The sequence below is a fragment of the Manis javanica genome, chromosome 5 (genome assembly GCF_040802235.1).
Source record: "Manis javanica isolate MJ-LG chromosome 5, MJ_LKY, whole genome shotgun sequence".
NCBI classification, from domain to species: Eukaryota; Metazoa; Chordata; class Mammalia; order Pholidota; family Manidae; genus Manis; species Manis javanica.
The window spans coordinates 45,022,385-45,048,799 of record NC_133160.1 but is presented as its reverse complement, the minus strand read 5'-3'; the positions used below and the strand labels follow the sequence as shown (position 1 = coordinate 45,048,799).

The 26,415-nt window shown below is 39.5% G+C and overlaps 1 protein-coding gene across 7 annotated transcripts in view; it reads right to left on the bottom strand.

Annotated features, from left to right (window-relative positions):
* CFAP61 (cilia and flagella associated protein 61) overlaps window positions 1-26,415 on the bottom strand; it is a 422,179-nt gene that overhangs the window by 184,629 nt on the left and 211,135 nt on the right. For all 7 annotated transcript variants that reach the window (XM_073236976.1, XM_073236977.1, XM_037022518.2 and 4 more), the window contains 4 exons: window positions 14,298-14,424; window positions 11,164-11,241; window positions 6,569-6,775; window positions 3,565-3,699 (listed from right to left, as the gene is read on the bottom strand). In XM_073236976.1, coding sequence (XP_073093077.1) covers window positions 3,565-3,699; window positions 6,569-6,775; window positions 11,164-11,241; window positions 14,298-14,424 — 547 coding nt within the window. The remainder of the gene's footprint in view (window positions 1-3,564; window positions 3,700-6,568; window positions 6,776-11,163; window positions 11,242-14,297; window positions 14,425-26,415) is intronic.

The following is a 26,415-nucleotide window of genomic DNA, read 5'->3' as shown; positions in this document are numbered from 1 at the left end:
GAGTCTTTAATATGGCCATTCAATTCAGTCAGCCAAAGTTTGAGTGTTCTACTGAGCACAGTTCTCATACAAGTGGGCCATGCAGATTCGTTTAATAAAAATTTCCCATCAAAATTATTCTCACAATGTAAATGCACAGGCTAAGATGGCCCATTCAATGAGTCTTCTGGGTGTATCCTACATGGCTGTGGTCCTGGTCAGAAAAAAGCCTTATCCGTGAATCTATACTGGCTGACTATGGAGATATTATGATGAATCTTTGGGGCCGACCTCTGTAATGTGTGATGAAAGTCATTTACATGTTTTTCAAGTCCTTTCTCATGACCTGCTATGGGGTTAGCTGCCAATTAATAATAGCAATAGGGAAGGTATTGTGGCAGACACCTATCATCCAAATCAGAAAAGCCCAGGGCCTTGGGGTGGGGAGGGGTGTATTTCCCTGCCATGTGGTGATGAATTTCAATCACCACTGGCTTGTGCCAGATTCAAATTGGCAACCCACCGAGATGAAACATTTTCTATCCCATTACTCATGCCTGGAGTGATCTGTTCCCTTGAAGACTGGCTTCCTAGGTGAAAGCGAGAGAATGGACGGTCACTCTGAGATGGTTTAAGTCAGATAAAAGGTACGAAAGGCAAGTGCCCAGGAGAGAACTGTGCAGACATGAGGAGGGAGCTGAGAGGCCCCCGCAAAGCTCCATGCTCTGGGGCGTGGGTGTAAGACAGGGAAAAGAAAAGAAATTCACTTAGTAGCTTAGCCTCACTCAGTTCAATGGCTGGGACATTCCTGCTCTGAGAGAAAACAATGTACTGTTGACACCACAGAAATTCCTCCTGAAAAAATTCTATTTGTCTCACCTTATGTCAGATAATCAGCCTAAAACATTAAATTGTTAAAAGGAAAAAACATAATTTAAAATAATATAATTTAGCATTTTAAGTTTGAATATCCAGGCCTATCCCATGTCGGTTAAGCTCTTGCTAATCCTTTGATTAAACTTTTAAGATTTCTGAAGTTTTTACACAATCTTATTTACTAAATCTAAATCTTTAGTAAAGCATTCTCAAGAAATCAGTACAAGTAGTAGTAAAAGTGCCTCTTAAAAAAGTCAGAATTTGCTTATACAATGAACAGCACAACATGGTAGGTACCATGCATCAGTCCCAGCCATCTGCTAAGTGGCTGCTGTCCTGGGCCAGAGATTTAAACCATCCAGCCTCTTCTGTCTTGAAATAAGCAGAACTCTGGGAAGACACAGGGCACCAAGGTGACCATGGAAAAAGTTATTAAATATAAGCAATGATTTCAACTCATACCAACCTGGGAAGTAAGGATAGGATTGTTTTAAACGGAACCAAATGTTTTCTCCGGCCTTCTCCCCATGTGGAACTCCAGCTCATCTCAAAGTAGCCCAACTCTGAGTGTCCTGGGAAGGTGGTGGGGGAAGCTCCTGATATTCAGAAAAAGAGTGCTCTGGGGTCCTTGATACAACTCTGCACTCTTCCCGCCTCCAGCCCCAACAGTCATGCAGCCCGGGGACTGGCTGAAGGTACCGGAGCCGCAGGCTGCCCCTGACCCGTGAGAGCACCTTCTGGCCCCGTCATGGTCTACCCATACTTGGAGGTGACTCAGCAGTGGCTGCAAAAGGGCAGCATCTGCAGTTCTTCCCTGATCTGACACAGAAGCTGCATCCATCCACTCTGCGGCCTCAATCCCTTCTCCTGGGATTGCCATGTGTTTTCAGTGGCAAACAGAGAGGAAGCCATCCTATCCTATCTGACCTCAAGGCACTCTGGGCACCAAACATGTGGGTCCTGGCTCTCATTCCAAAGAAGTCCATTCCAAGGATCTCCACACTCAAACAGAGTGCCAGGTGGCCACGCTAAGGTACTCCAGGTGGGCTCAGGCACTCTCTTCTCTGGAGTGGGCAGAGTAGGAGCTGCAGTACAGTAGGCACTGCTACCTAAACACACACCTGTGATCCTGGATGGAATGATATATATCTGGGATTGCTTCAAAAGGATAAGGGAGGAAGGAGACATAGGTGGAAGTGTAGGAGACCCAGAATTGGTCAAGAGTTGAAAACTGTTGAAGCTTAGTGCTTAGTATCTGGGGTTTCAGTGCTGCTCAGCATGTGGTGAGACAGGCCTATCCGCAAACTGTCATTGGTCTGTGAAGATGAAGTATAGAGACTGAGAAGTGCTCAGAACTCCATAGCAATTGGATAGAGTAATCCTATGTCAGTTAAATCTAATCATAAAATGATTGCACTTGAGCTTTGTCTCTGTTTTTTAAAAAATTCACTCCACAAAACTATCAGTCATGATGTATTGTACATTTTTAAAAAAGGTAAGGTCCCTCAGCACAAACAGAATGAGAAGACCTGCTTTACTTGATTCTACTTCTGTATATGCTTGACATTTTGCGTAATAAAGAGCTGGTGGCAGTATGGGGTGGGGGTATTGCTCTTTGTTTTCAGTCTTTACTCAAATGTAAATTTAGAACTTACCAGAAAATAAATAAAAATTTATTTTTGATTTTACAAATACAGAGATAAATGTAGGGCTTAAGGCAGCCTTGTCCAGTAAGCATCTGCCTCTAAGGTGGGTCTTGGCAAAACCCCCTGCCCCCATCACCCACACACATGGAAAGTGGGTTCTAGGTGCAGGGGGTAGTGGAATGATGAACTCCTGCAGTGCTGAGGTGGTCCTGAGCTGTTTATTTGAGCACCATATCTGGCTCTGATGAGCATCTCCTTGGTTAAATGTTTAGAGAGTTTAAACTTTCCACTTTCTCCTTTTCTCTCTCACAGAGGACAAATGTCAGCCTACTAAGGGATTTTTTAAATCAATTTATTTAAGTGGAAGTCTATACAAACACTACAAGTCTTTTATATGTGAGTTAACTTGACCAAATTACCTTTTCCAGTTAAATCACTGAATAGCTGTGTGTACATATACATGCACATTTCCATTTGAAGTGAAATCCTTTCTTTTTCCATCCTTCTTCCTGTTCTGGTAGTTAAAGCATCCAGGGACTGTTTGTTTTAAGGCCGCCCCCGCCCCCTCCCCGACCACCCCAGGGCAGCTAAGACATTTCCTGGTAATCATCCTGGCTCCCCACAGAGGAGGGAAACAGACCCAGCTCGGGGCCCAGCACCTCCAGTGCAGCCGGCTCCCTTCTCTTGTCAGCTGCGTCTCCTTGTGAATGACCACATCTGCCCTGAAATCAAAACATCGATGGAAAGGGGGAATCTGCTTTTCAGGGAGGAGAAAGAAAACAGAATATGCTGAGAGGCTGACTGCAGGCCACCTGTCCTGAGCCGCAGAGCACACAAAGGCATCCCTGTGGGGTCATCATCTGAGGGATGGTGCCACTCCTGTTTCAGGCTTACTGTGACACAACCACCTGAGGCAAAGGGCTGCCTGAGAGTCTGCATGAGCGCCAGGATCCCTGTAATTAAAAAGCAGCCTGCCCCCCAGAAGACAGCACTGCCACCCTGTCTGCCACACCCGCGCGAGCTGGCACCGCGCCTCCCTGCCTGCTGCTGCCTGGCTACCCACCGCATCCTTGGAGACCTCCTTTGATGGAGCGCTGATGCCAAGCTTTTCCAGAGGATAGACAATCTGTCGTCGTGGTCGCACGGGAACGAAGTAATGAAGGGCGGATGTCAGGGAGTGGGCATAGCAGCTCTGGAACTGAAAGACAGCAATCTCAATTTCAGGGGAGAGAATGTCAGATCACGCAGCACAGATGCCCGTGTGCAGCTTTACAAATACAAATTCTGAACTCGGCCAAATCGGAGAGGGGAAAAATCAGCAAATAAACAAACATACTCTTCGAGCAGAGGAATGAATTGTCGATAATGCCTGACACTAATGAAGATAATTACAAGAGTAATTACATTACTATCTCTGTGGGAATGACAGATAAACAAGTGGTTTGGGTTATGGGATTTTTCAGCACAAGTATTTTCCCCAGGAGGATATTCTTCTCCATAGTGATCATGAATCAGCTTGATTTGACCCCATTAAGCTGTGTTATCTGCATCCTGTTAACCTTTGAGTGTTTGGCACAAGCTGCTGTAAGAAGGCACATAGATAAAAATGTCATCAGAGGGACAACAGAGCGCAGATGTGAAAATCCTCCTGCTTGTGAAAGCCGCAGCTACTTCAGCTGGACCGTTGCTGACAAAATACGTGTTTTAAAACAAAAAGATTAAACTGGAAAGTGGATGTGGAGGGAGGCGGCTCCTATTATTTTAATTAATAATACTAAATTATGAGCCACATTAATGCTTCCTGAAATGGACTATGCTAAATCATGTTTTAAGTGAATGCTTTATGTACTAACTTTACCCAATTTTTAAAACGGCAGAGAAAAATGAACACAGTGAGTGGTCTTTATTTCTTTCACATTTATGAAATTTTAGGGCTTTTCGTGAAACTAACAGAGGGTATTTCAATCACTTAAACCTCCAAAGTTAAACTGAAATCAAAATTTGTAATGACAATTCATGAACTTAAGCTGGAAAGCAAAGAAAGTAAAGTTGAATTGTAGGTGTAGTTTAATAAATAAAATGGTGTATATATGACTGATTTGTCATTCTAAAAACAGTCTGTCCCCTCCCCCCATCCCCCACCCCCAACGGCATTTCTAAGAGTTCCTAAAAGGGACTTCTAAAATCCTTCAACAATGTACTTCACACCCTGATTTCACACACTGAGAAACAGAAACCAGGGATTCCTAGCCAGAGTTCTGTTTTCAAGCCTGGAAAGATCTCTCAATACATGTTCTGGGCAGGAGGCTGTGGAGAGACTCATTTTCATAATGTGAGCCAAAAGCTCACTTGTACTACAGTCAACTGTGGATTTATAGCAGAATTTGGAAATTCTTACCTAAATTATTTGGTAATGCTTCTTATGCTTATTTAAATGTGTATCTGTAAATCAACTAAAAGTGCAGACTGAGAGTAAATGTGTTTCTAAATGTGTTTCTATATCCTACATAATAGTACATAACATACTCCAAATTCTATACTACTAAGGTAAATATATGAGCATTCAATGAAATGTCTCAGATACTATTTTTTATTATGGATGCAAAAGGACTTTCTATATCATCTTGACACATGCAGGGAGCATCATGAATAAAAACTAAGAATTTAATATCACATCCTGAAGGTCACCAAATTGGCAGCTGGCCAAATGCAAAGTGAAAATACATTGTGCAGGACCACAATTTTCCAGCAAAACTGTTATCTTCCCACCTCATAAATTCAAATCTAGGGCATTCATGTGCTATCATGCTGCATTTTGATAGCAAAAAAAAAAAAATTACCACTAGAGCATATTCTATGTAATTTGCTAAAAATCTTTTCCATGTTTTTTCTTTCTTCCCCATTCCCTCTATATTTCTCCAAAAGGTTCTGTTGAGTAAGATGCATTTGTAAAATTACTGTTGTGTGAATGGTTAATGTACTGATACACTTCAGGTTGTCTCTAAGTTTAATAAATAAGATCATTTAAAAAATCTACTTAGTTCACTTGTGGTAACTAAGAAGAAATGTGACAGCATTAGAGACTCAAGGCAGAGCTTAAGAAAGTTTCCAGACATGACTGGGACCTAATGGGACAATGTCTACCAGGTCTGGTGGCTGAGTCTCATCTCCGCCTGAACCTACAACAGGCTGAAGACCAACACTGGCAATGGTAGAGGGACCAGCCTGCAAGAAGCAGCATGGTGGGACTTTAGCCTGAAGAGATTCCGGCCCATGGAACAACCAGAACACTGCATATGAGTGCATGTGTGTACATGCACCTATGTGTGTAACTCTTCTAAGCATTGGGATCAGCTTTGAACCAGGCAGACAAACTCCTTTACTTTCATGGCAAAACGTGTAGTTTTAGCTAGTGAAAAGGGCAATGAAGAAGGCTGAAGTAGGGTAAGCTAAACCAAGACAGAAGCAACGCAAAGAGCTTGCTATCTGTGCATGTACAGCTATAAACCATGTACAGTTAGATATGTGTTTATTACAAAGTATTACTCTACACGAGTATAATTGTGAAGTTATATAGGTATTGACTACATAAACATTACATCAGTATCATGAATTTCCACTTTTTATCCAACAATGTCATGTGAGTGGTTATAGTGTCTATTTGGGGAGCTCTGATAGCATGTCAACCTTACAGGATTGAGTGATTTATTCTATGGGCTCATTATGAAAGTGTTCTTTGCTTGAAGAACATGATAGGATCACTTTGTCATTTCACTGAAGCACCATAAGAAGCAATTTGATTTGCATGTCCCTTAGAACATTTTTGCATAGTTTTCAGTTTCTGTTTTGTCAATATGGAAAAGCCAACAAATCATTCTGCTAATTATATTGGTTGCGATTGTTTCAGATATTCAAAGCCTATTGGACTTTCACTTTATTGTAAGAAAAGGAACAACTGGATTCAATATGAAATCCATAGAGTGAGGAAGGAATATAATATAACACACAACACAAATGACACTGTGCACGTTGATCTGCTGGAGAAGTGAATTACAGCATTCATTTACCTTGCCTTCCCTGGACTTTGGATAAATAGGGTAGTAGAGACAGGATTTATAGCCTAAACGGAGGATCTCCTTCAGAAAAAATTTGGTGTAGTGCCGAAAAATGGGGTTCAGGGCAAAGTGACAGAGGTGCCCATGTTCATCACGCTGGTGGTGATTGAAGTAGATGAAATCTTCAATGTTGTAATGAGATCGTATGTATTCTATATCCTAGAAGAGGCAGGAAAGGACATCAAAGAACATTTTAAACAAAGAGCATGCATTTTGTGATAAAAATCTTTAAATTACTTTAGGTACAATAGTTAAGAAATGTGTTTTTCCTTTTCTCTCCTATGATTTATTATCCTCATTGTTAATTTTTTAACAATTAAAAATCATGTTTCTTGAAAGTCACTTGTTCTGATGGCTTATCTCTGGAGGATGGCTACACAGCTTTAGCATTTGCTCTTTACAGCCGTGGCTGCTAAAAACCCAGAGCCTTGAGCACCTGCTAGCAGCCAGGTGCCAGGACAGCAGCTCTCCAGTGCTGCTGTGCAAGGGGAGCACTGGCTGAACAGCACAACTGACCAAGAATGTGCAAGATTCAGCAACAGGACAGAGACCCACCAGTTCTCTGGATTCGTCACTATTCTCTATTCATCTATTAATGTGGAAGCATGCCATCCCATTAGTCACACATGGGGCTGGGGGCACAAGCCAGAGTGAGTGTGACTCTTTCATGACAGGAGCAATAAATACACCTGATATGCAGGAAAAAAATCAAAGAATATACAGGTTGGAAAGCACCTGCTTATATTCTTATTTTCCAAAGTAAAATAGTCCTAAAAGCACTCTTTCAGGAAGAATTGAAAAAAGCAAGGAACTTGATTTGCTCTGTAATCAGCAAAGCTGGCACTAGGAAATTCAGGAAAACTGTGAAGTCTGTGTGGGAGCCCCTCTAGGTTCCCTGCCTTTCCAGCTTCTGCCATAGGCGCAAAGGAAATGGGGATGGCATTAAGCCAGTGGCAGCACCTAAGGGCAATTCTGCTAATGTCTGACCCGTGGGTCCATGTCAACCCTTAAACTGCCTGTACACCCTCACATTTTTCTTTAATAACCTAGAAGGCATACCTCATTACATAATAAAATGAGTAATAAATATAGGGTTGAGAAATCACTGAAAAACAGAAAGCAAAGAGCCAACAGAGGTTATTAGCTCAAAACAGCAGATGGGCCATGTGCCTCTAATTTTCTTCCCACACCAAATCTCTTAAAATAACAGCAAAAAATTATTTTTAAAATAATGAGAGGGAGTGATAGGGGACAAAAGAGTAAGACAGCTTTACCTTAGAAGGAAACACAGCAAAGTTTGCCACCACTAGGTTAAATCTTCCTACCTTGGGCTGCTGGAGAATCCCTGCTTGATCCCTGCTTGCTCCCTGGCAGGACAACCTACCTTCAAGCATCAGGAGAGGAAACCAGAAGCCCACTTGATAAAAGCTTAACTTGATAAAGGATATCTCCCAGAAACCCACAGCAAGTACTTCATTAGACAGAGAGGTGGGTGGTCCTCTCAGTGACTGGAGAGACACACACAGACGCGGATGAGCACCACTGTCAAGAACACCCATGCCAGCTAATCATCTAACCTTTCATTCATGACGTGGACAGACTTTTGGGGAAAACTGACAAATGCAAAAGACCAGAAGAGAAACATACACGTTGCTCTGGAGGAAGCAGTGGTTATTCAGGGAACACAACAGAATTTTTTAAAAAATTCTACTCAGTGTCCTCAGAGATACCAAAAAGTATTCTGTATATAACAAAACAAGCTAGCTGCTTTTATTTAAAAAAGGAAGAAGAAGAGAACAAGAAAGATACTTGGAAGTGAGATATATGACTCCTGACATGAAAATTCCACTACAAGGCCTGTATAAAAGAATAGAGTGGCTAAAGACTGAATTAGGGATCCAGAAGACAAAATCAAGGAAATCTAGAATGAAGAGTCAGAAGGACAAGAGAGAGAAAAATGGACGAAGAAAGTTAAGAGACAGTGAAGGACCAGTTCAAAAGGCCCAATATCCATCTATAAAGGAAATCAATAAGAGGAGAACAGAGAAAACGAAAAGGAAGAAATAATTAGTGAAATCACATAAGAAAGATATTCCTAAACTCAAAAGAGCCTAAGATACTTCTTAGTAAAATCTCAGAATTTCAGGGATAAAAAGAAAAAATGAATTCCCAAGATAGAAAGCAAACAAACATTATTTACATCAGATTATATTTTATCAGTGGATATTGGACATTGGAAGACAATCAGAGTAAAACCATCGACATTCTGATGAGAAATAATTTGAATATGATTCTATACACAGTTTAATGAGCATTCAAGTGTGAGGACAAAAATGAAAACCTCACATATATGTTTGGATTCAGAGACCGACCACCTACGACCCGCTCTAAAAGAATTGTTCAAAGACATATTAAATCAAAAAGAGAAATGAATCCAAGAATGAAGACAGATTTCATACATTAAAGGAATAAAGCCATATGAACATGTCAATAAATGCCAAAACACATTTGATAAAATTCAACACATGTTCATAATAAAAACTTCTAGTGAGCTAGAAATAGAAAGGAAGGTCGTTAACTTGATAAAGGATATCTCCCAGAAACCCACAGCAAGTACTTCACTAAATGGTGGGAAATACAGAATCATTCCCATTAAAATCAGGAACACTACAAAAGTACCCACTACAAACACTAATATTCACTGTTATTCCAGACATACAATAAAACTAAAAAAAGAAATAAGGCATAACTATTTTAAAAAGAAGGTGTGGCAGATTCTGTTTGCCATCGATCACAAGAGTAACTCAAATTTCACATGATCTGCAGAATGACCTTGCCACACCCCCATCAAGAAGTGGAGCCCATCTCCTCCTCCCTGGAATCCAGGCGTGACCTGCAATTGCTTTGACCACTAGAATATGGCAGAAGTGATGCTTCCTACCTTGGGCTGCTGGAGAATCCCTGCTTGATCCCTGCTTGCTCCCTGGCAGGACAACCTACCTTCAAGCATCAGGAGAGGAAACCAGAAGCCCAATGCCCCCTCCCAGTTAGGCAACTGAAAGAGAAAAACTGAAAAGAGAATCAACTGAAAAACTCTCAGAACTATTTAGAGACTTCTACAAGGTGGTTGGATATGAGATCACAATACAAAAATAGTAGTTTTCCCATACACCAAAATAAACATTTTGAAAGTACTATGAAAAAAAGTGTCAACTTACAATATCCAGAAAAATGTAAAACATATAGAAATAAATCATAATAAATATCCACGACTATATTGGTCAGAGTCCCAGCAGGAAAGATGGTATGTTCAAATTAGGATGACTGGAGATGGGTTTAACAAAGGGACTATTTACAAGGAGGGGACAGGGTGTAGGGAAACCAGTAGGGACAGTGTAGCAACAACTGCAAGCTATTCCCACCGTAGGTGGGTGGCATAGGAGGTACTAGTTACCGGAATCTAGAAAAAAGAGTCACAGAGAAGAGGCCACCTTGAAAAGGTCAGGGAATTCAGCGAAGAGACCAGCCAGCTCAAGGCATCTTAATCTCACTTTTCTTCCTTCCTCTCATCAAGGGTCCCCATTGTCCAAACTCACTAGAAGCAGAAAGGTAAAGGCACCCAGGAGGCTGCCTGTCAACTCAGGCTCTCTGGCACTGACCAGGGCAGAGAGTGAACCTTCAGGGGCAAACAAAGTACCTGGCATTAAAACCCTGTGTGAAAAAGGCCACAGAACCTTTCTGAAGAACCCCCAAAAATTCAACAACAATAATGCAGGAAGCCATGTTCCTAGAATGGAAACCTCGGTATTTTAATGATCAATTCTGCCTAAATTGTTCTATAAAATCAATACAGGCACAAATAAATTCATAGTATTACAACATTTACTTGGAAAAGAAAATACCTAAAAAAAAACCAAGAAAATTTAGACAAAAAGACAAATGAGAGTAAGATTCCCAACCAGATATCGAAGCACATGGTAATGCAATAGGTATCAGCAAATAAATCCATGGAAGAGAACAGAGGGTTTAAAAATAGACACAAGCCCATGGAAATTTAAACGTAAGGGCAGCATTTTAAATCAGTACAGAAAGAATGGACTACTCAGTAATAAACACACAGGAATTGCATTGGGAAAAGAATAAAATTAGATGTCCATTGACCCCACCCCCACCCCCAACACACACACTGCATATAATTAAGTGCAAGGAAGACTCCTGGAAGGGATAAAAGCCTAACTGTTAATAGTAGTAATCCTTTGGGGAGAACAGGGGGACTTTTTTTTTTTTTGGTGGTGGAAGGTTATTTAAATTTTTAGAATGTGAATGTTTTTTTGGATTGTTTGTAATATTTTAAATATTTTGAACTGAAAAAAATAGAAAACTGAAAGGGTGTCAAGTGGGATGCAATCAGATGATAATTCATATCCTTCAGAAAAAGGAGGGATTCATATTAAGTAAGTAAAGTAAAACTTCAAAAGAGGCATTATATGCTAATTTGTTATATTAAATGACACAACCAAAGAAATTAATACCATTTCACAATTTACCATTTCATTTCTGATTACCGCAATGCCAACTATTTGTTCTGCAACTTCAGCTACAAATGCCTGCAGTGGTGTTCCATCCTGAAAAGATAAGCATATGTTTTAAGACCCTTAAAAATATCACTATCAATATTTCTGTAAGCAGCCAACAATGGGTTTTAACCATGATCACATGATGACAAGGTTAGTGTCAAAATCTGTCAACACTTACCTCTGAGCCAGGTAATAAGTTAAATGCCCTCCCTGTGTTCATTTAATCCTCACTCCAATTCTGGAGGTATTATCATTATTTCTATTTTCTTTGTGAGAAAACAAGGCTTGGGAGGCTGAGAAACGTGCCAAGGTCTCTAGGTAGTAAGGGATGGACCTGTGATTCAAACCACAGTCCCCTGCACTCTGTTTTCTTTAGCTCTGTATCAATGGTTCTCAAATTGTGATCTCAGGACCTCTATGGCTTGAGGACTCCAAAGAGCTTTGTTTTATGTGGGTAATATCTATCATTATTTTCTGTATGAGAAATTGAAACTAAGAAAATTTTGAATTTATTAATTTAATTTACTAAAACATTTTAAAATTTGACAAAAATATTTAGAGAGAAGAGTAGCATTGTTTCATATTTTTGCAGATCTCTTTAATGTCTGGCTTAATGGGAGACAGCTGGATGCTCATAGCTGCTTCTGCATTCAATCTGTTGCAATCTGCTATTTGGTTGAAATATATGACAAAAAATCTGTCTTCATAAAGATACATAGTTGGAAAACAGAAAAGTATTTAAATAATCTTTTCAGATAATTATGGATATTTTTCTTTGATGCACCACCAAAACTCAACAAGTGGTAGTGTTTTAAAGTTAGTTGCAGTGTGGAATCTGAATCTATATTGATGAACTTTGTATATACTGCTACGTTAAAATTCATTGATCTATTTTGCACTTTGAACAAATCTCTTACATATGCCTGACTTTGTAACATTATGTTTTGTTATCTGGAAAATATTGGCTTGCCAAGCTTATGCAGATTTTCCAAATGTTGATCTATTTCATTGTAAAATATCAAAATACCACATTTGGTAATAATTGGCATCAGTTTCATCAGAAAAATTTGTAAGTTTTAGGAAACTGTCAAGCTCATGGTGGCAGATACTAATCTTCCAAAATTCTAATTTTTTCTTGAAAGCTTGGATTTTTATCATAGGGGACAAATGCAGTCAGCTGTTTTCTCGAAGTGACAGGTTCACCTCATTCATTTAAAAAAAAAAATGTCTGCCAACTACCCAAGACCAAATAACCATATTCTGTTGGCCAGCTCTTCTTTCAAGTAAAAATGATGTTCCATGAAAACAGCAGCTGGTTTGGCATGCAACTCAAAGAATTGCAGACATGTTTTCTCTTAAAACAACCAGAACCCCTCAGTCTGCAGCAGAAGAGTTGCATGTGCACTCCTCACTTTGCCAAACAGAACAGGAAAAACACATGTGCTCAAGGACTGAAATTTAATGAAGTCAGTAATTTTTGCTGACTCAAGTGAAACTGGCTTTTCCTTTTCTTTTTATTGAGGTTCATATTGAAATGGCTGTAGACACACGCTGTTGTAAGAAATAATACAGAGATTCCTTTTACACTTTGTCCAGTATCCCCTAATGGCAACAGTCTGCAGAACTCTAGTATAAAAGGAAAAGTAGCGAATGCACATTAATGTGACCATGTGTGTGTGTGTGTGTCCCCTGTGTATGTCATGTACCCACCACCACAGTCAAGTACTGAACAGTTCCAACACAAGGATCCCTTGGGTTGCCCTATCATAACTATACCCATCTATCCCTTTCCCTCCTCCCTTCCTTAACCCTGGGCAACAAAAAAACCTGCCCTCCATTTCTAAAACCTGTCATTCCAAAAATTTCACATAAGCAGAATCATACAGTATGTAACCTTTAGGGACAGGCTTCTTTTTTTTCCACATTCAGCATAATTATCCAGAGAGTCATTCAAGTTGACATGTGAATTAACAGTTTGTTCCTTTGTATTGCTGAGTATTATTCCCTGGCCCCCAGGAGTACAATTGCTAAGTCATATGATAGTTTCACTTATAGTTTTTTAAGACACAGTCTAAATGTTTTCCAGAGCAGTGGTACCATTTTTCATTCTCACAGGCAACATATGAATGATCGGATTTCCCTGCTTCTTTGCCAGCATTCAGTGGTGTCACCCTTTTCTGTTTTAGCCATTCTGATACCCCATTGTAGGTTTTCTTTGCCTGCTGTTGATATGAACACATGATGGTGAAGAGCTGGATGACCACTAGGAAGATTGATGCCACTGCCTTGATCCACTCTGAGGGTCCCAAGTTTTGCCCACCACTACTTTTGTACCATCAGTGGGAATATCACCACAGTGGAAAAAGAAAACAATTTCTTACTTTCATTATGGAAACAGTTTTTACCTAAGAGACCCCCTGAAAATTCATATCTGGGAGACCCCTAGGGTTCCTTAAACCATGCATTGAGAGCCCGGAGTGCTCCGACATACTGTGTCGGTAGGCCAGGAGGGAAGGAGCAAAAGCGTGAAAAAAGAAAGATACAGAACGAACTGAAATAAAAATAACATGTGCTTCAGGGAAGTTTTATTTTCTTTCTTTCAAAGCCTGGCCAATCCTTGAGGGTGCAGCCAGCTCAATGAAAGTGTCTGGATAGATTCTTTATCCAGTAGGGTGAGAATGAGGTCCTCTGCCCTACATCTGATATCCAGTGCTGCTGAGTAGGCACCGGGAATTCACAGACTCCTAACCAAGTTCCCTAACCTTGGTCAGAGTTGCCTATTCCAAGCACTGGGATCTGTCTCATTTTGTGATACTGTCTGGATCAAGTCCAAAGTTCCCAAACCCATAAAAAATATTTAGGGTACCTCATTGGCCCCTTTGGGACCTCCAGTGAGAATACCCTCACTTCCTTAAGCTCCTTAAAATGAGTTTATCTTTGTTTTTCTCTTCTTGTTTCCATCTTCCAACCCCACATCCACTGCTCCCCACCACACAATTCTCCAACTGAGGTCCAAAGGAACATCAGGGTTGAACCTCCATGGGTCGTAATAGTCCCACAGCATAAGGAAAAAGGAAGCCAGTCTACTCATAACAGGTACTCACAGGATCTCTATGAGCCTCATTGTAGCGCTTTAAATCTTCCAATATGCTTTTGCTCAGCATGAGGGTGCTGATGAGAACTTCAACAGCAGAAGTATCCAAGAAAGTGGCTAATCTTATATTAATGGACCTGGATAAGGAAAGATAATAATTTTTTTAAGTTAAAAATACTAAAAAATATATTTCTTCTCTAAAATGGAGACAGAATTGTAACATATGACACTTGTATAAAATAGTATCTGGTAAAATATTTTCATATAACACTGTAGCTTGCTTAATTGCAAAAATTTTCTTACATTTCATTCTAGAAAATCTATAAAACACCTGCAAAAAAGTGCAAAGAATAAGGTAAAAAATCACTGATGATACCATTAACCAGAGACAACACAAAATTACACTTTAAATGCATTTAATTAAAAATGTTCATGAAGAGGGAGCAGTCCAAGATGGTGGCATAGAAAGACCTTACACACCACCTCCAACAGACACACCAAATCTAAAATGCAGATAGAAAAACTCCCTCCAGAAAAGACCTCAAAACTAGTTGAACGGCTCTTCACAGCAAACAATAAAAAGGGCCACATGGAGATGGACAGGAGAGTCAGAGAGGTGGTCTTGCCCAATATTCCACAATCAGGAGGGATCTCAAAAAATCCAGAGCTTGTCCCTGAGGAGGAAGGGGTTTACTCCCCACATCAGACACCACAACCTTTTGGACCTGTACCAAAGAGATTAAGCCCCAAATATCTGTCTTTGAAAATCAACAGGGCTCACTTCCAAGAAACCCAAAGAGCTGAAGGGAACTAAAATACTACTCTTAAAGGGCTTATGCACAGACTGACTTGCCCTGGAGCCCAGCTCAAAAGCAGCAGTTTGAAAGGCACCAAACTGTATGTGAAGGATATTCATTTGCTAATCTTAAAGCATCAGCCAGAGGGGAAGGGGCCTGCTGGGACTCTCTCTAGGGAAAGAGATACTGGCAGGTACTATTTCTGCACTCTCCCTCTATCATGTACTGCTGGCAGGCATGCACTCCCTGCATTGTTCTCTGTCCTGCTAAAACTAGTGGATGTACTCAGGCCTTGCATTCTCCTACTGCCTCACTAAAGCAGGCAGGCACACAGTCCACATGGAGATACTCTTTGATCATCCAGCTCTGGTGGCCAGGAGGCCTTGCGTTCCTGGGTCCCATGGGACTGTAACAATTAGACTGTTCATGGAACGCTACTGGCCCTGGGGCACTGCACAGATAGCCGACAGAAACACATCCAGTCTTTCTGTGAAAAAGGCCTATTTACTTGTCCTGGAACTTCAGCCTGAGCATCAAGCATCAGGTTGGCCACACAGATACAAGCTGCAGAGGTGCTCACGGAAAGCAGATCGGGGGACACCATCTTTGTACTTTCCCTTGGCTTCACAACAGCTCACAAGTACCTCCAAGGAAGGAGCATATGCACTCATCTGGAGCCCCAGATTTTGCAACTGTCACTCAGGGTTACCTCCAGATCACTTGGTCTGGAGGTCAGCAGTGTTTACAATTGTGGTTCCACAGAACTGCATATATTTGTATACTTGTTGCCCTGGGAGAAGGGGGTTCCTTGATCTGGGCAAGTTCACGATGAAGTCACTGAGACCGAATAATGACGATGGAACGTTGAGGGTTAAAAGGGGCTCATACCAAGCTTTATTATCATGGTGGTCACCTGGCTATGTACAAGCAGCAAGCCCATTTCAGTCTCTGTCCTAGCTACAGCCTCTGCTCCCCAGGCACTGCTTCTGCTGGTGTCTCTATCTCCTGCTCCCTCCTGCTCCCCAGCGTGGGACTCTCTTCTCCCTTCCTAGCACCAGTGCTCTGTGGCTTCCCTCTCCCAGGCTCTGCTCCCTCCTGCTTCTCAGCACAGGGCTCTGATACTTCTTCTTCCTGCTCCCCTCTTCCCTTTCCCTAGGTTGATACTTCCATGACTGACAGTTCATTCTGGGCCACTCCATTGGCCAGAAAACAGCTCACTGTCAACAGGCATGCAAGCAGGCTAAGTATGTATACAATGGGTGATAATAGAATCAGGGAAGAATCCTGGACATCAAATCTCCATTTTCCCTACAATACTTAAAAAGCTGCTATCTGAGGGTCTGGCTTCCAATCAGATGGAAACTAGAATCAGAGTGGGGAGGGAGTGGAAGCACAGGCTGACTAATATCTCTCTATTTGGAACACTAACAAGTCTTGGCACACCCTCAACAACTCATACCTATCAGTAATAAATCAGGCGGCTTAGACAATCACAAAGATTCAAGAGGAAACCAAGAGCTTGGACAAGGTTGAACAATAAGGTTCATCTCATACACAAGACCGATCCTTTAAAACTGGGAGAGGTAGCTGTTTCACCTAGGAACAAACACCGATAGCCAATCAAAGTAAGGAAACAGAGGAATATATTCCAAATGAAGGAACAGATAAAACCTCATTAAAAAACCTTAGTGAAATGGAGATAAATAACTTACCTGGTAAGGAGTTCAAAATAATGGTCATAAAGATACTTACCAAACTTGGGAGAAAAACAGTTGAACACAGTGAGAGCTCCAACAAAGAAATGGAAAATATAAGAAAGTACCAAACAGAAGTCAGAGCTGAAGAATACAATAACTAAATTGAAAAATACACTAGTGGCTTTCAACAGAAGACTAGATGAAGCAGAAAAAAAGCATCAGTGACCTAGAAACAGAGCAGTAGAACTCATGCAAATAGAACAACAAACAGACAAAAGAATTTTAAAAAGTGAAGATAGGAGGAGGACCCAAGATGGCGGCAGGAGTAGGGCAGCAGAAATCTCCTCCCAAAACCATATATATTTTTGAAAATACAACAAATACAACTACGTCTAACAGAGAGACCAGAAAATACAAAACAAAGGCCAGGCTACATTTACATCTGCAAGAACTCAGCATCTCACGAAAAGGGTAAGATACAAAGCCATGGCCAAGCAGGAACCGAGCGCTCTCCCCACCCCAGTTCACTGGCAGGAGGAAAAGAATCCAAGTGGGGAGGGAGTGGAAGCACAGGACTGCTAAATAACCAGCCCTAGTAATCTGGGAGCACAGACACACATTGCATGGTGTACTGGATATAAGAGAAATGGAACAGTAATATCTGTGGGCAAGTCCCCACAGCCAGCTCCCCAAGGACAAAAGAAAAGGGAGTGCTTTTTGAAAGTCTTAAAGGGTCAGGGGTTTAACAGCTGGATGGAATCATCCCAGCACACAGCCCAGCAGGTTGGGAATCCTGAGGAACTTCAGGTGCCCCAACCCCCTGAATGGCAATGCAACTTTGAAGCCCCTCACAGCAATAATCAGCCTGCCATTCATTCGCCCTGGCCAGTGCTGTCCTGGTACAGTGGTGGAGCAGCCAGAGAGCAGACCCACCCACAGAAACTGCCCAGAGTCTCCTCCCAGTGCGCAGTTCACTGGGGCAGACCCAGAGGCTGCCTGGGACAGAGGAAGTCCGGGTAAGGTGCGAAGGGGCGTGTTCTCGCAGAACACACCCAGTGTGCCTGCCACTACCTGCAGCGCTCTGGGTTACCCCAAAGGCTGCCCCGCCCATGGCAGCTCAGGGGATTAACCCAGAGGCTGCTCCCAGTATGTGGGTAACTGACACAGGCAGTGGAGAAGGGTAAGGTAAGCAGCAAGCAGGAAGGGACTTTGTTCTCCCAGCTGACACATGCACCACCTGCCTATGACTACCTCTATTGCCATGAAAAGACAGAAGAATCTGGTCCAGTCAAAAATCACCGAGACAACCCCAGAGAGAGGGCCTGGGGAGATAGATATAACCAATATTCCTGAAAAAGAATTCAAAATAAAGGTAATAACCATGCTGATAGACCTGCAGAGAAATATGCAAGAGCTAAGGGATGAAGTCAGGAGGGAGATTACAGAAATGAAACAATCTCTGTAAGGACTTAAGAGCAGACTGGATGAGGTACAAGAGACTGTTAATGGAATAGAAATCAGAGAACAGGAATACAGAGAAGCTGAGGCAGAGAGAGATAAAAGGATCCCTAGGAATGAAAGAATATTAAGAGAACTGTGTGACCAATCTAAATGGAACAATATTTGTACTACAGGGGTACCAGAAGAAGAAAAGAGGGAAAAAGGGATAAAAAGTGTCTTTGAAGAAATAATTGCTGAAAACTTCCCCCAAATGGGGAAGGAAATAGTCTCTCAGACCATGGAAGCTGACAGATCTCCCAACACAAGCGACCCAAGGAGGATGTCACCAAGACATATGATAATTAAAATGGCAAAGATAAAAGAAAAGGACAGACTATTAAAGGCAGCCAGAGAGAGAGAAAAGATCACCTACAAAGGAAAACCCATCAGGCTTTCATCAAACTTATCAACAGAAACCTTACAGGCCAGAAGAGAATGGCATGACATATTTAGTGCAATGAAATGGAAGGGTCTAGAACCACAAATACTATATCCAGCAAGATTATCATTTAAATATGAAGGAGGGATTCAACAATTTCCAGACAAGCAAAAGTTGAGGGAATTTGCCTCCCACAAACCACCTCTACAGAATATTTTAAAGGGAATGCTCCAGATGGAAGCACTCCTAAGACTAAATAGATCTCACAAGAGAAAAAATCACAGCAAAGAAAGCAGACCAACCAAATACTAATTAAAGGCAAAAAATAAAAAATCAACTATCCATAAATGCAGTCAAAGGAAACACAAAAGAGTACAGAATAAAACACCTAACATACAAAGAATGGAGGAGGAGGAATAAGAAGGGAGAGAAATGAAAAACTATCACACTGTGTTTATAATAGCTTAGTAAGTGAATTAAGTTAGATGGTTAGATATTAAAGAAGCTACCATTGAACCTTTGGAAACCATGAACCTAAAGACTGCAATGGAATAAGCACATATCTTTCAATAACCACCCTAAATGTAAATGGACTGAATGCACAAATCAAAAAACACAGAGTAACAGAATGGATAAAAAAGTGAGATCCATCTATATGCTGCTTACAAGAGATTCACTTCAAACCTAAAGACATACACAGACTAAAAGTGAAGGGATGGAAAAAGATATTTCATGCAAACAACAGGGAGAAAAAAGCAGGCATTGCAGTACTTGTATCAGAGAAAATAGACTTCAAAACAAAGAAAGTGACAAGAGACAAAGAAGGACATTACATAATGATGAAGGGATCAATCCAAGAAGAGGCTATAACCATTATAATTATATATGCACCCAATATAGGAGCACCGACATATGTGAAACAAATACTAACAGAATTAAAGGAGCAAATAGAATGCAATGCATTCGTTCTATGAGATTTCAAGACACCACTCACCCCAAAGGACAGATTCAAGAGAGAAAATAAGTAAGTACACAGAGGCACTGAACAACACACTAGAACAGATGGACCTAACAAACATCTACAGAACTCTATACATAAGAGCAGCAGCATATACTTCTTCTCAAGTGCATAGGGAACATTTTCCAAAAATAGACCACATACTAGGACATAAAAAGAGCCGCAGTAAATTCAAACAGATTGAAATTCTGCCAACCCACCTCTCAGAGCACAAAGGAATAAAACAAGAAATAAATTGTACAAAGAAAACAAAAAGGCTCACAAACCCATGGAGGCTTAACAACATGCTCCTAAATAATCAATGGATCAATGACCAAATTAAAATAGAGATCAAGCAATACATGGAGACAAATGACAACAACAACACAAAGCTCCAACTTCTGTGGGATGCAGTGAAGGCAGTTTTAAGAGGAAAGTATATTGGAATCCCTGGCCTTTTTAAAGAAGGAAGAACAATCCCAAATGAATAGTCTAAAGTCGCAATTATTGAAACTGGAAAAAGAAGAACAAATGAGGCCCAAAGTCAGCAGAAGGAGGGACATAATAAAGATCAGAGAAGAAATAAATAAAATTGAGAAGAATAAAACAATAGAAAAAAATCAATGAAACCAAGAGCTCATTCTTTGAGAAACTAAACAAAATAGATAAGCCCCTCATCAGACTTATTAAGAGAAAAAGAGAACCTATCCACATAAACAGAATCAGAAATGAGAAAGGGAAAATCATGATGGACTCCCACAGAAATACAGAGAATTATCAGAGAATGCTATGAAAATCTATACTGTAAGAAGCTGCAAAACCTAGAAATGGACAACTTCCTAGAAAAATACAACCCTCCAAGATGGACCAAGGTAGAGAAAATCTAAACAAACCAATTACCAGCAAAGAAATTGAATCGGTAATCAAAAAACTACCCATGAACAAAATCTCCAGGCCAGGTGGATTCACCACTGAATTTTATCAGACATACAGAGAAGACATAATGCCCATTTCCTTAAAGTTTTCCAAAAAATAGAAGAGGAGGGAATACTTCCAAACTCATTCTATGAAGCCAGCATCATTCTAATATGAAAACCAGGCAAAGAACCAACAAAAAAAGAAAATTACAGACCAAAATCCCTGATGAACATAGATACAAAATACTCAACAAAATATTAGCAAACCAAATTCAAAAATACATGAAGAGAATCATACACCATGATCAAGTGGGATTCATCTCAGGGATGCAAGGATGGCACATTTGAAAATCCATCATCATCCACCACATAAACAAAAAGAAGGGACAGAAACACATGATCATCTCCATAGATGCTGAAAAAGCATTTGACAAAATTCAACATCCATTCATGATAAAGCTTTCAACAAAATGAGTAAAGAGGGCAAGTACATCAACATAATAAAGGCCATATATGACAAACCCACAGCCAACATCATACTTAACAGTGAGAAGCTGAAAGCTTTTCATTTAAGATCAGGAACAATACAGGGATGCCCACTCTCCCCACTTTTATTCAACATAGTACTGGAGGTCCTAGCCATGGAAATCAGACAACACAAAGAAATACAAGGCATCCAGACTGGTAAAGAAGATGTCAAACTGTCACTATTTGCAGCTGACATGATATTATACATAAAAACCCTAAAGAATCCATTCCAAAACTACTAGAGCTAATATCTGAATTCAGAAAAGTTTCAGGATACAAAATTAATACACAGAAATCTGATGCTTTCTATACACTAAAAATAAACTAGCAGAAAGAGAAATCAGGAAAACAATTCTGTTCACAATTGCATCTAAAAGAATAAAATACCTAGGAATAAACCTAACCAATTGAAAGACCTATACCCTGAAAACTACAAGACAGTCTTAAGAGAAATTAAAGAGGACACTAACAAATAGAAACTCATCCCATGCTCTTGGATAGGAAGAATTAATATTGTCAAAATGGCCATCCTGCCTAAAGCAATCTACAGATTCAATGCAATCCCTATCAAAATACTGACAGCATTCTTCAATGAACTGGAACAAATAGTTCTAAAATTCACATGGAACCACAAAAGACCCCAAATAGCCAATGCAATCCTGAGAAGGAAGAATAAAGTGGGGGGTGGGGGGTGGGGAGGATCTCACTTCCCAACTTCAAGCTCTATTACAAAGCCACAGTAAACAAATCAATTTGGTACTTGCACAAGAACAGACCAGTAGACCATTGGAACAGTATAGAGAGTCCAGATATAAACCTAAACATATATGGTCAATTAATATACAATAAAGGAGCCATGGACATATAATGGGGAAATGACAGCCTCTTCAACAGATGGTGTTGGCAAAAACTGGACAGCTACATGTAAGAGAATGAAACTGGATCATTGTCTAACTCCATACAGAAAAGTAAATTTGAAATGGATCAAAGACCTGAATGTAAGTCATGAAACCATAAAACTCTTAGAAAAAAACATAGACAAAAATCTCTTGGACATAAACATGAGCATCTTCTTCATGAACATATCTCCCTGGGCAAGGGAAACAAAAGGAAAAATGAACATGTGGGGTATAGCAAGCTGGAAAGCTTCTGTACAGCAAAGGACACCATCAGCAGCACAAGAAGGCATCCTACAGTATGGGAGAATATAGTCATAAATGACAGATCCGATAAAGGGTTGACATCCAATATATATATATAAAGAGCTCATGCACCTCAACAAACAAAAAGCAAATAACCCAATTAAAAAATGGGCAGAGGAGCTGAATAGACAGTTTTCTAAAGAAGAAATTCAGATGGCCAACAGACACATGAAAAGATGCTCCACAGCGCTAGTCATCAGAGAAGTGCAAATTAAAACCACAGTGAGATGTCACCTCACACCAGTAAGGATTGCCACCATCCAAAAGACAAACAACAACAAATGTTGGCGAGGTTGTAGAGAAAGGGGAACCCTCCTACACTGCTGGTGGGAATGTAAACTAGTTCAACCATTGTGGAAAGCAGTATGGAGGTTCCTCAGAATGCTCAAAATAGAAATACCATTTGACCCAGGAATTTCACTTCCAGGAATTTACCCTAAGAATGCAGCACTCCAGTTTGAAAAAGACAGATGCACCCCTATGTTTATCGCTGCACTGTTTACAATAGCCAAGATATGGAAGCAACCTAAATGTCCATCAGTAGATGAATGGATAAAGAAGATGTGGTACATATACACAATGGAATATTACGCAGCCATAAGAAAAAAACATCCTACCATTTGGAATAACATGGATGGAGCTAGAGGGTATTATGCTCAGTGAAATAAGCCAGGTGGAAAAAGACAAGTATCAAATGATTTCACTCATCTGTGGAGCATAAGAACAAAGAAAAAAAGTGAAGGTACAAAACAGAAGCAGACTCACAGAACCCAAGAATGGACTAACAGTTACCAAAGGGAAAGGGACTGGGAAACATGGGTGGGAAGAGAGGGATAAGGGGGGAAAAAAGGGGGCATTAGTATCAGCAGACATAATGTGTGGCAGGGGAGAGCACGAGGAGGGTTGTCCAGCACAGAGAAGATGAGTAGTGGTTCTATAGCATCTTATTATGCTAATGGACAGTAACTGTAATGGGATATGTGGGGGGGAACTGGTGATGTGGGGAGTCTAGTAAACATAATGTTCCTCATGTCATTGTAGATTAATGATACCAAAATAAAAAATAAATAAAATAAAAGTAAAAAGTGAAGATAGCTTAAGAGACTTATGGGAAATATCAAACAGAATAACTTGTCCTATAGGAGTCCCAGGAGAGAGAAAGGGGCAGAAAACTTATTTGAAGAACAATGGCTGAAAAAATTTCCAAATCTGGGGAAATAAGTAGGTACCCAAATCCAGAAGTCCAGAGAGTTCCAAATATATAAACCCAAGGAAATCCATACCAAGACAAATTATAATTAAAATGTTAAAAATTAAAGATAAAGAGAGAATCTTAAAAGGCAACAAAAGGAAAACAACTTGCTGTGTACAAGGGAATCTCCATAAGATTTTCAGTAGGTATTTTCAGCAGAAACTACATATAGGACAGTGGCATGACGGTATGATGGATTCAAAGTGATGACAGGAAAAAAAACTTTCGACCAAGAATAATCTACCCAACAAAGTTATTAATCAGAATTAAGAAAGAGTTTTCCAGACAAGCAAAAGGTAAAAAAGTTCACCACCACTAAACCAGCCTTACAAGAAATGGTAAAGGGACTTCCTTAAGCTGAAAAGAAAGGACACTAATTGGTAACAAGAAATCATATGAAAGTATAAATCTCACTGGTAAAGATAAATGTTAGGAAAGCTAATGGATTAATCATTTATGAAGCTGGTATGAAGTATAAAAGATAAAAGTAATAAAATAACTGACTAAATAAACTAGTTAAGAGATATACCAAAAGATGTAAAATATGATATCAAAAACACAATATGGGGATGCAGAAGTCAAGTTGCAGAGTTTTAGTATGATTTCAAACTTAAGTTGCTATCAACTTAAAGTAGACTATTGTACATAAATATAGGCTGTTATATGTGAGACTCTGTGTAACTACAAACTGAAATGTATCACAGACACAAAAGATAATGAGAATAGAATCTAAGTGAAGTCATCAAACCACATAGGAAAAGAGCAAGAAAAGAAGAAAGGCATGTACAGAAACTATAAACCAGCCAGAAAACAATGAACAAAAATGGCAATAAGTACTTTCCTATCAATAATTACTTTAAATGTAAATAGACTAAATTCTCCAATAAAAAAATAGAGTGGCTGAATGGATAAAAAAAAACAAGACCCATGTATATGGTACCTACAAGAGACTTATGTCATTTGTAAGCATACACACAGACTGAAAATGAAGGGATGGAGAAAGATGTTCCATGGAAATAGAAACCAAAAGAAAGCTAGGGTGGTTATATTTACATCAGAAAAAAATAGACTTTAAGAGAAAGACTGTAATAAAAGACAAAGGAAGTCATTACATAATGATAAAGGGGTCAATCCAACAAAAGGATTTAACATTTGTAAATATTTATGCACCCAACAAAGGAGCACTACATATATAAAGGGAATATTAACTGACTAAAGAAAAAAATGGCAGCAATATAATAATAGTAGGGACTTTAACTCCATTTACATCATGGATAGATCATGCAAACAGAAAGTCAGTAAGACAACATCAGATGTAAATGATATAATAGACCCAATGGATTTAACAGATATATACAGAACATTCCATCCAAATGCAGCAGAATATACATTCTTCCCATGTGTTCATAAAACATTCTCCAGGATAGGTCACATGTTAGGCCACAAAACAAATCTCAATAAATTTAAGGAGATCAAAATCATACTAAGTATCTATTTCTGACCACAATGGTGTTAAATTAGAAATCAATTATAAGAAGAAAACTGGAAAAATCACAATTGTATGTACATTAAACAACATACTACTGAACAACCAATGGCTCAGTAAAGAAATTCAAAGAGAAATAAAAAATACTAGAGACAAATGCAAATGGAAATATATCATACTAAAAAGCAGTTCTAAGAAGAAAGTTCAAAGCAATACAAGTTTATCTCAATAAACAAGAAAAATATCAAACAATCTAACTTTACAACTAAAAAACTAGAAAAATAACAAATGAAGCCCAAGGTTAGTAAAAGGAGGGGAACAATGAAGATAAGAGCAGAAATAAATGAAATAGAAACTAAAAGATAGAATATAATAATGATAAGTATGAGCCATCCATAATTATTATCTTAAAAAATTGACAAACCTTTAGCTAAACTCACTAAGTAAAAAGAGAGGGTACAAATAAATAAAATCAGAAATGAAAGAGAACTTACAACTGATGCCAGCCATAGAGATACAAAAGATCAAAAGAGCCTACTATGAATAATCTTATGACAACAAATTGGACAACCTAGAAGAAATGGATAAATTCCTAGAAATACAATATTCCATGACTGAATCATTAAGAAATAGAAAATCTGAATAGGGTGATTATCAGTAAGGAAACTGAATCACTAATCAAAAACCTCCCCCATAAACAAAAGTCCAGGACCAGACAGCTTCACAGGTGCATTCTACCAAACATTCAAAAAAGATTTATTATCTATCCTTTCCAACTCTTCCAAAACACTGAAGAGGAAAGAACACTCCCAAACTCATTTTAGGAGGCCAACCAGAGTTACTCTGATAACAAAACTAGTCAAGGACACCACAAAAAAAAGAAAATAACAGTATTCCTCGTTGATGAATATAAATGCAAAAATCATCAACAAAATATTAGAAGGCCAAATTCAACAATACATTAAAAGGATCATATACCATGATCAAGAGAGATTTATTCCAGGGATGCAAGTATGCGTCAACATCCCAAGTCAATCAACATGATATGCCACATTAACAAAATGAAGGATGAAAATCACAGTCATCTCAATAGATGCAGTAAAAGCATTTGACAAAATTCAACATCCAATTTTGATTAAAAAACTCTCGATAAAGTAGGTATATACCTCAAGAGGGAACATACCTCAACATAATAAAAGCCATATATGACAAGCCTATAGCTAATACATTCAACAGTAAAAATCTGAAAGATTTTCCACTAAGATCAGGAACAAGACAAAGATGCTCACATTTACCACCTTTATTCAATATAGTGTTGGAAGTCCTAGCCAGAGAAATTAGACAAATAATAATATCAATAATAAAAACATTCA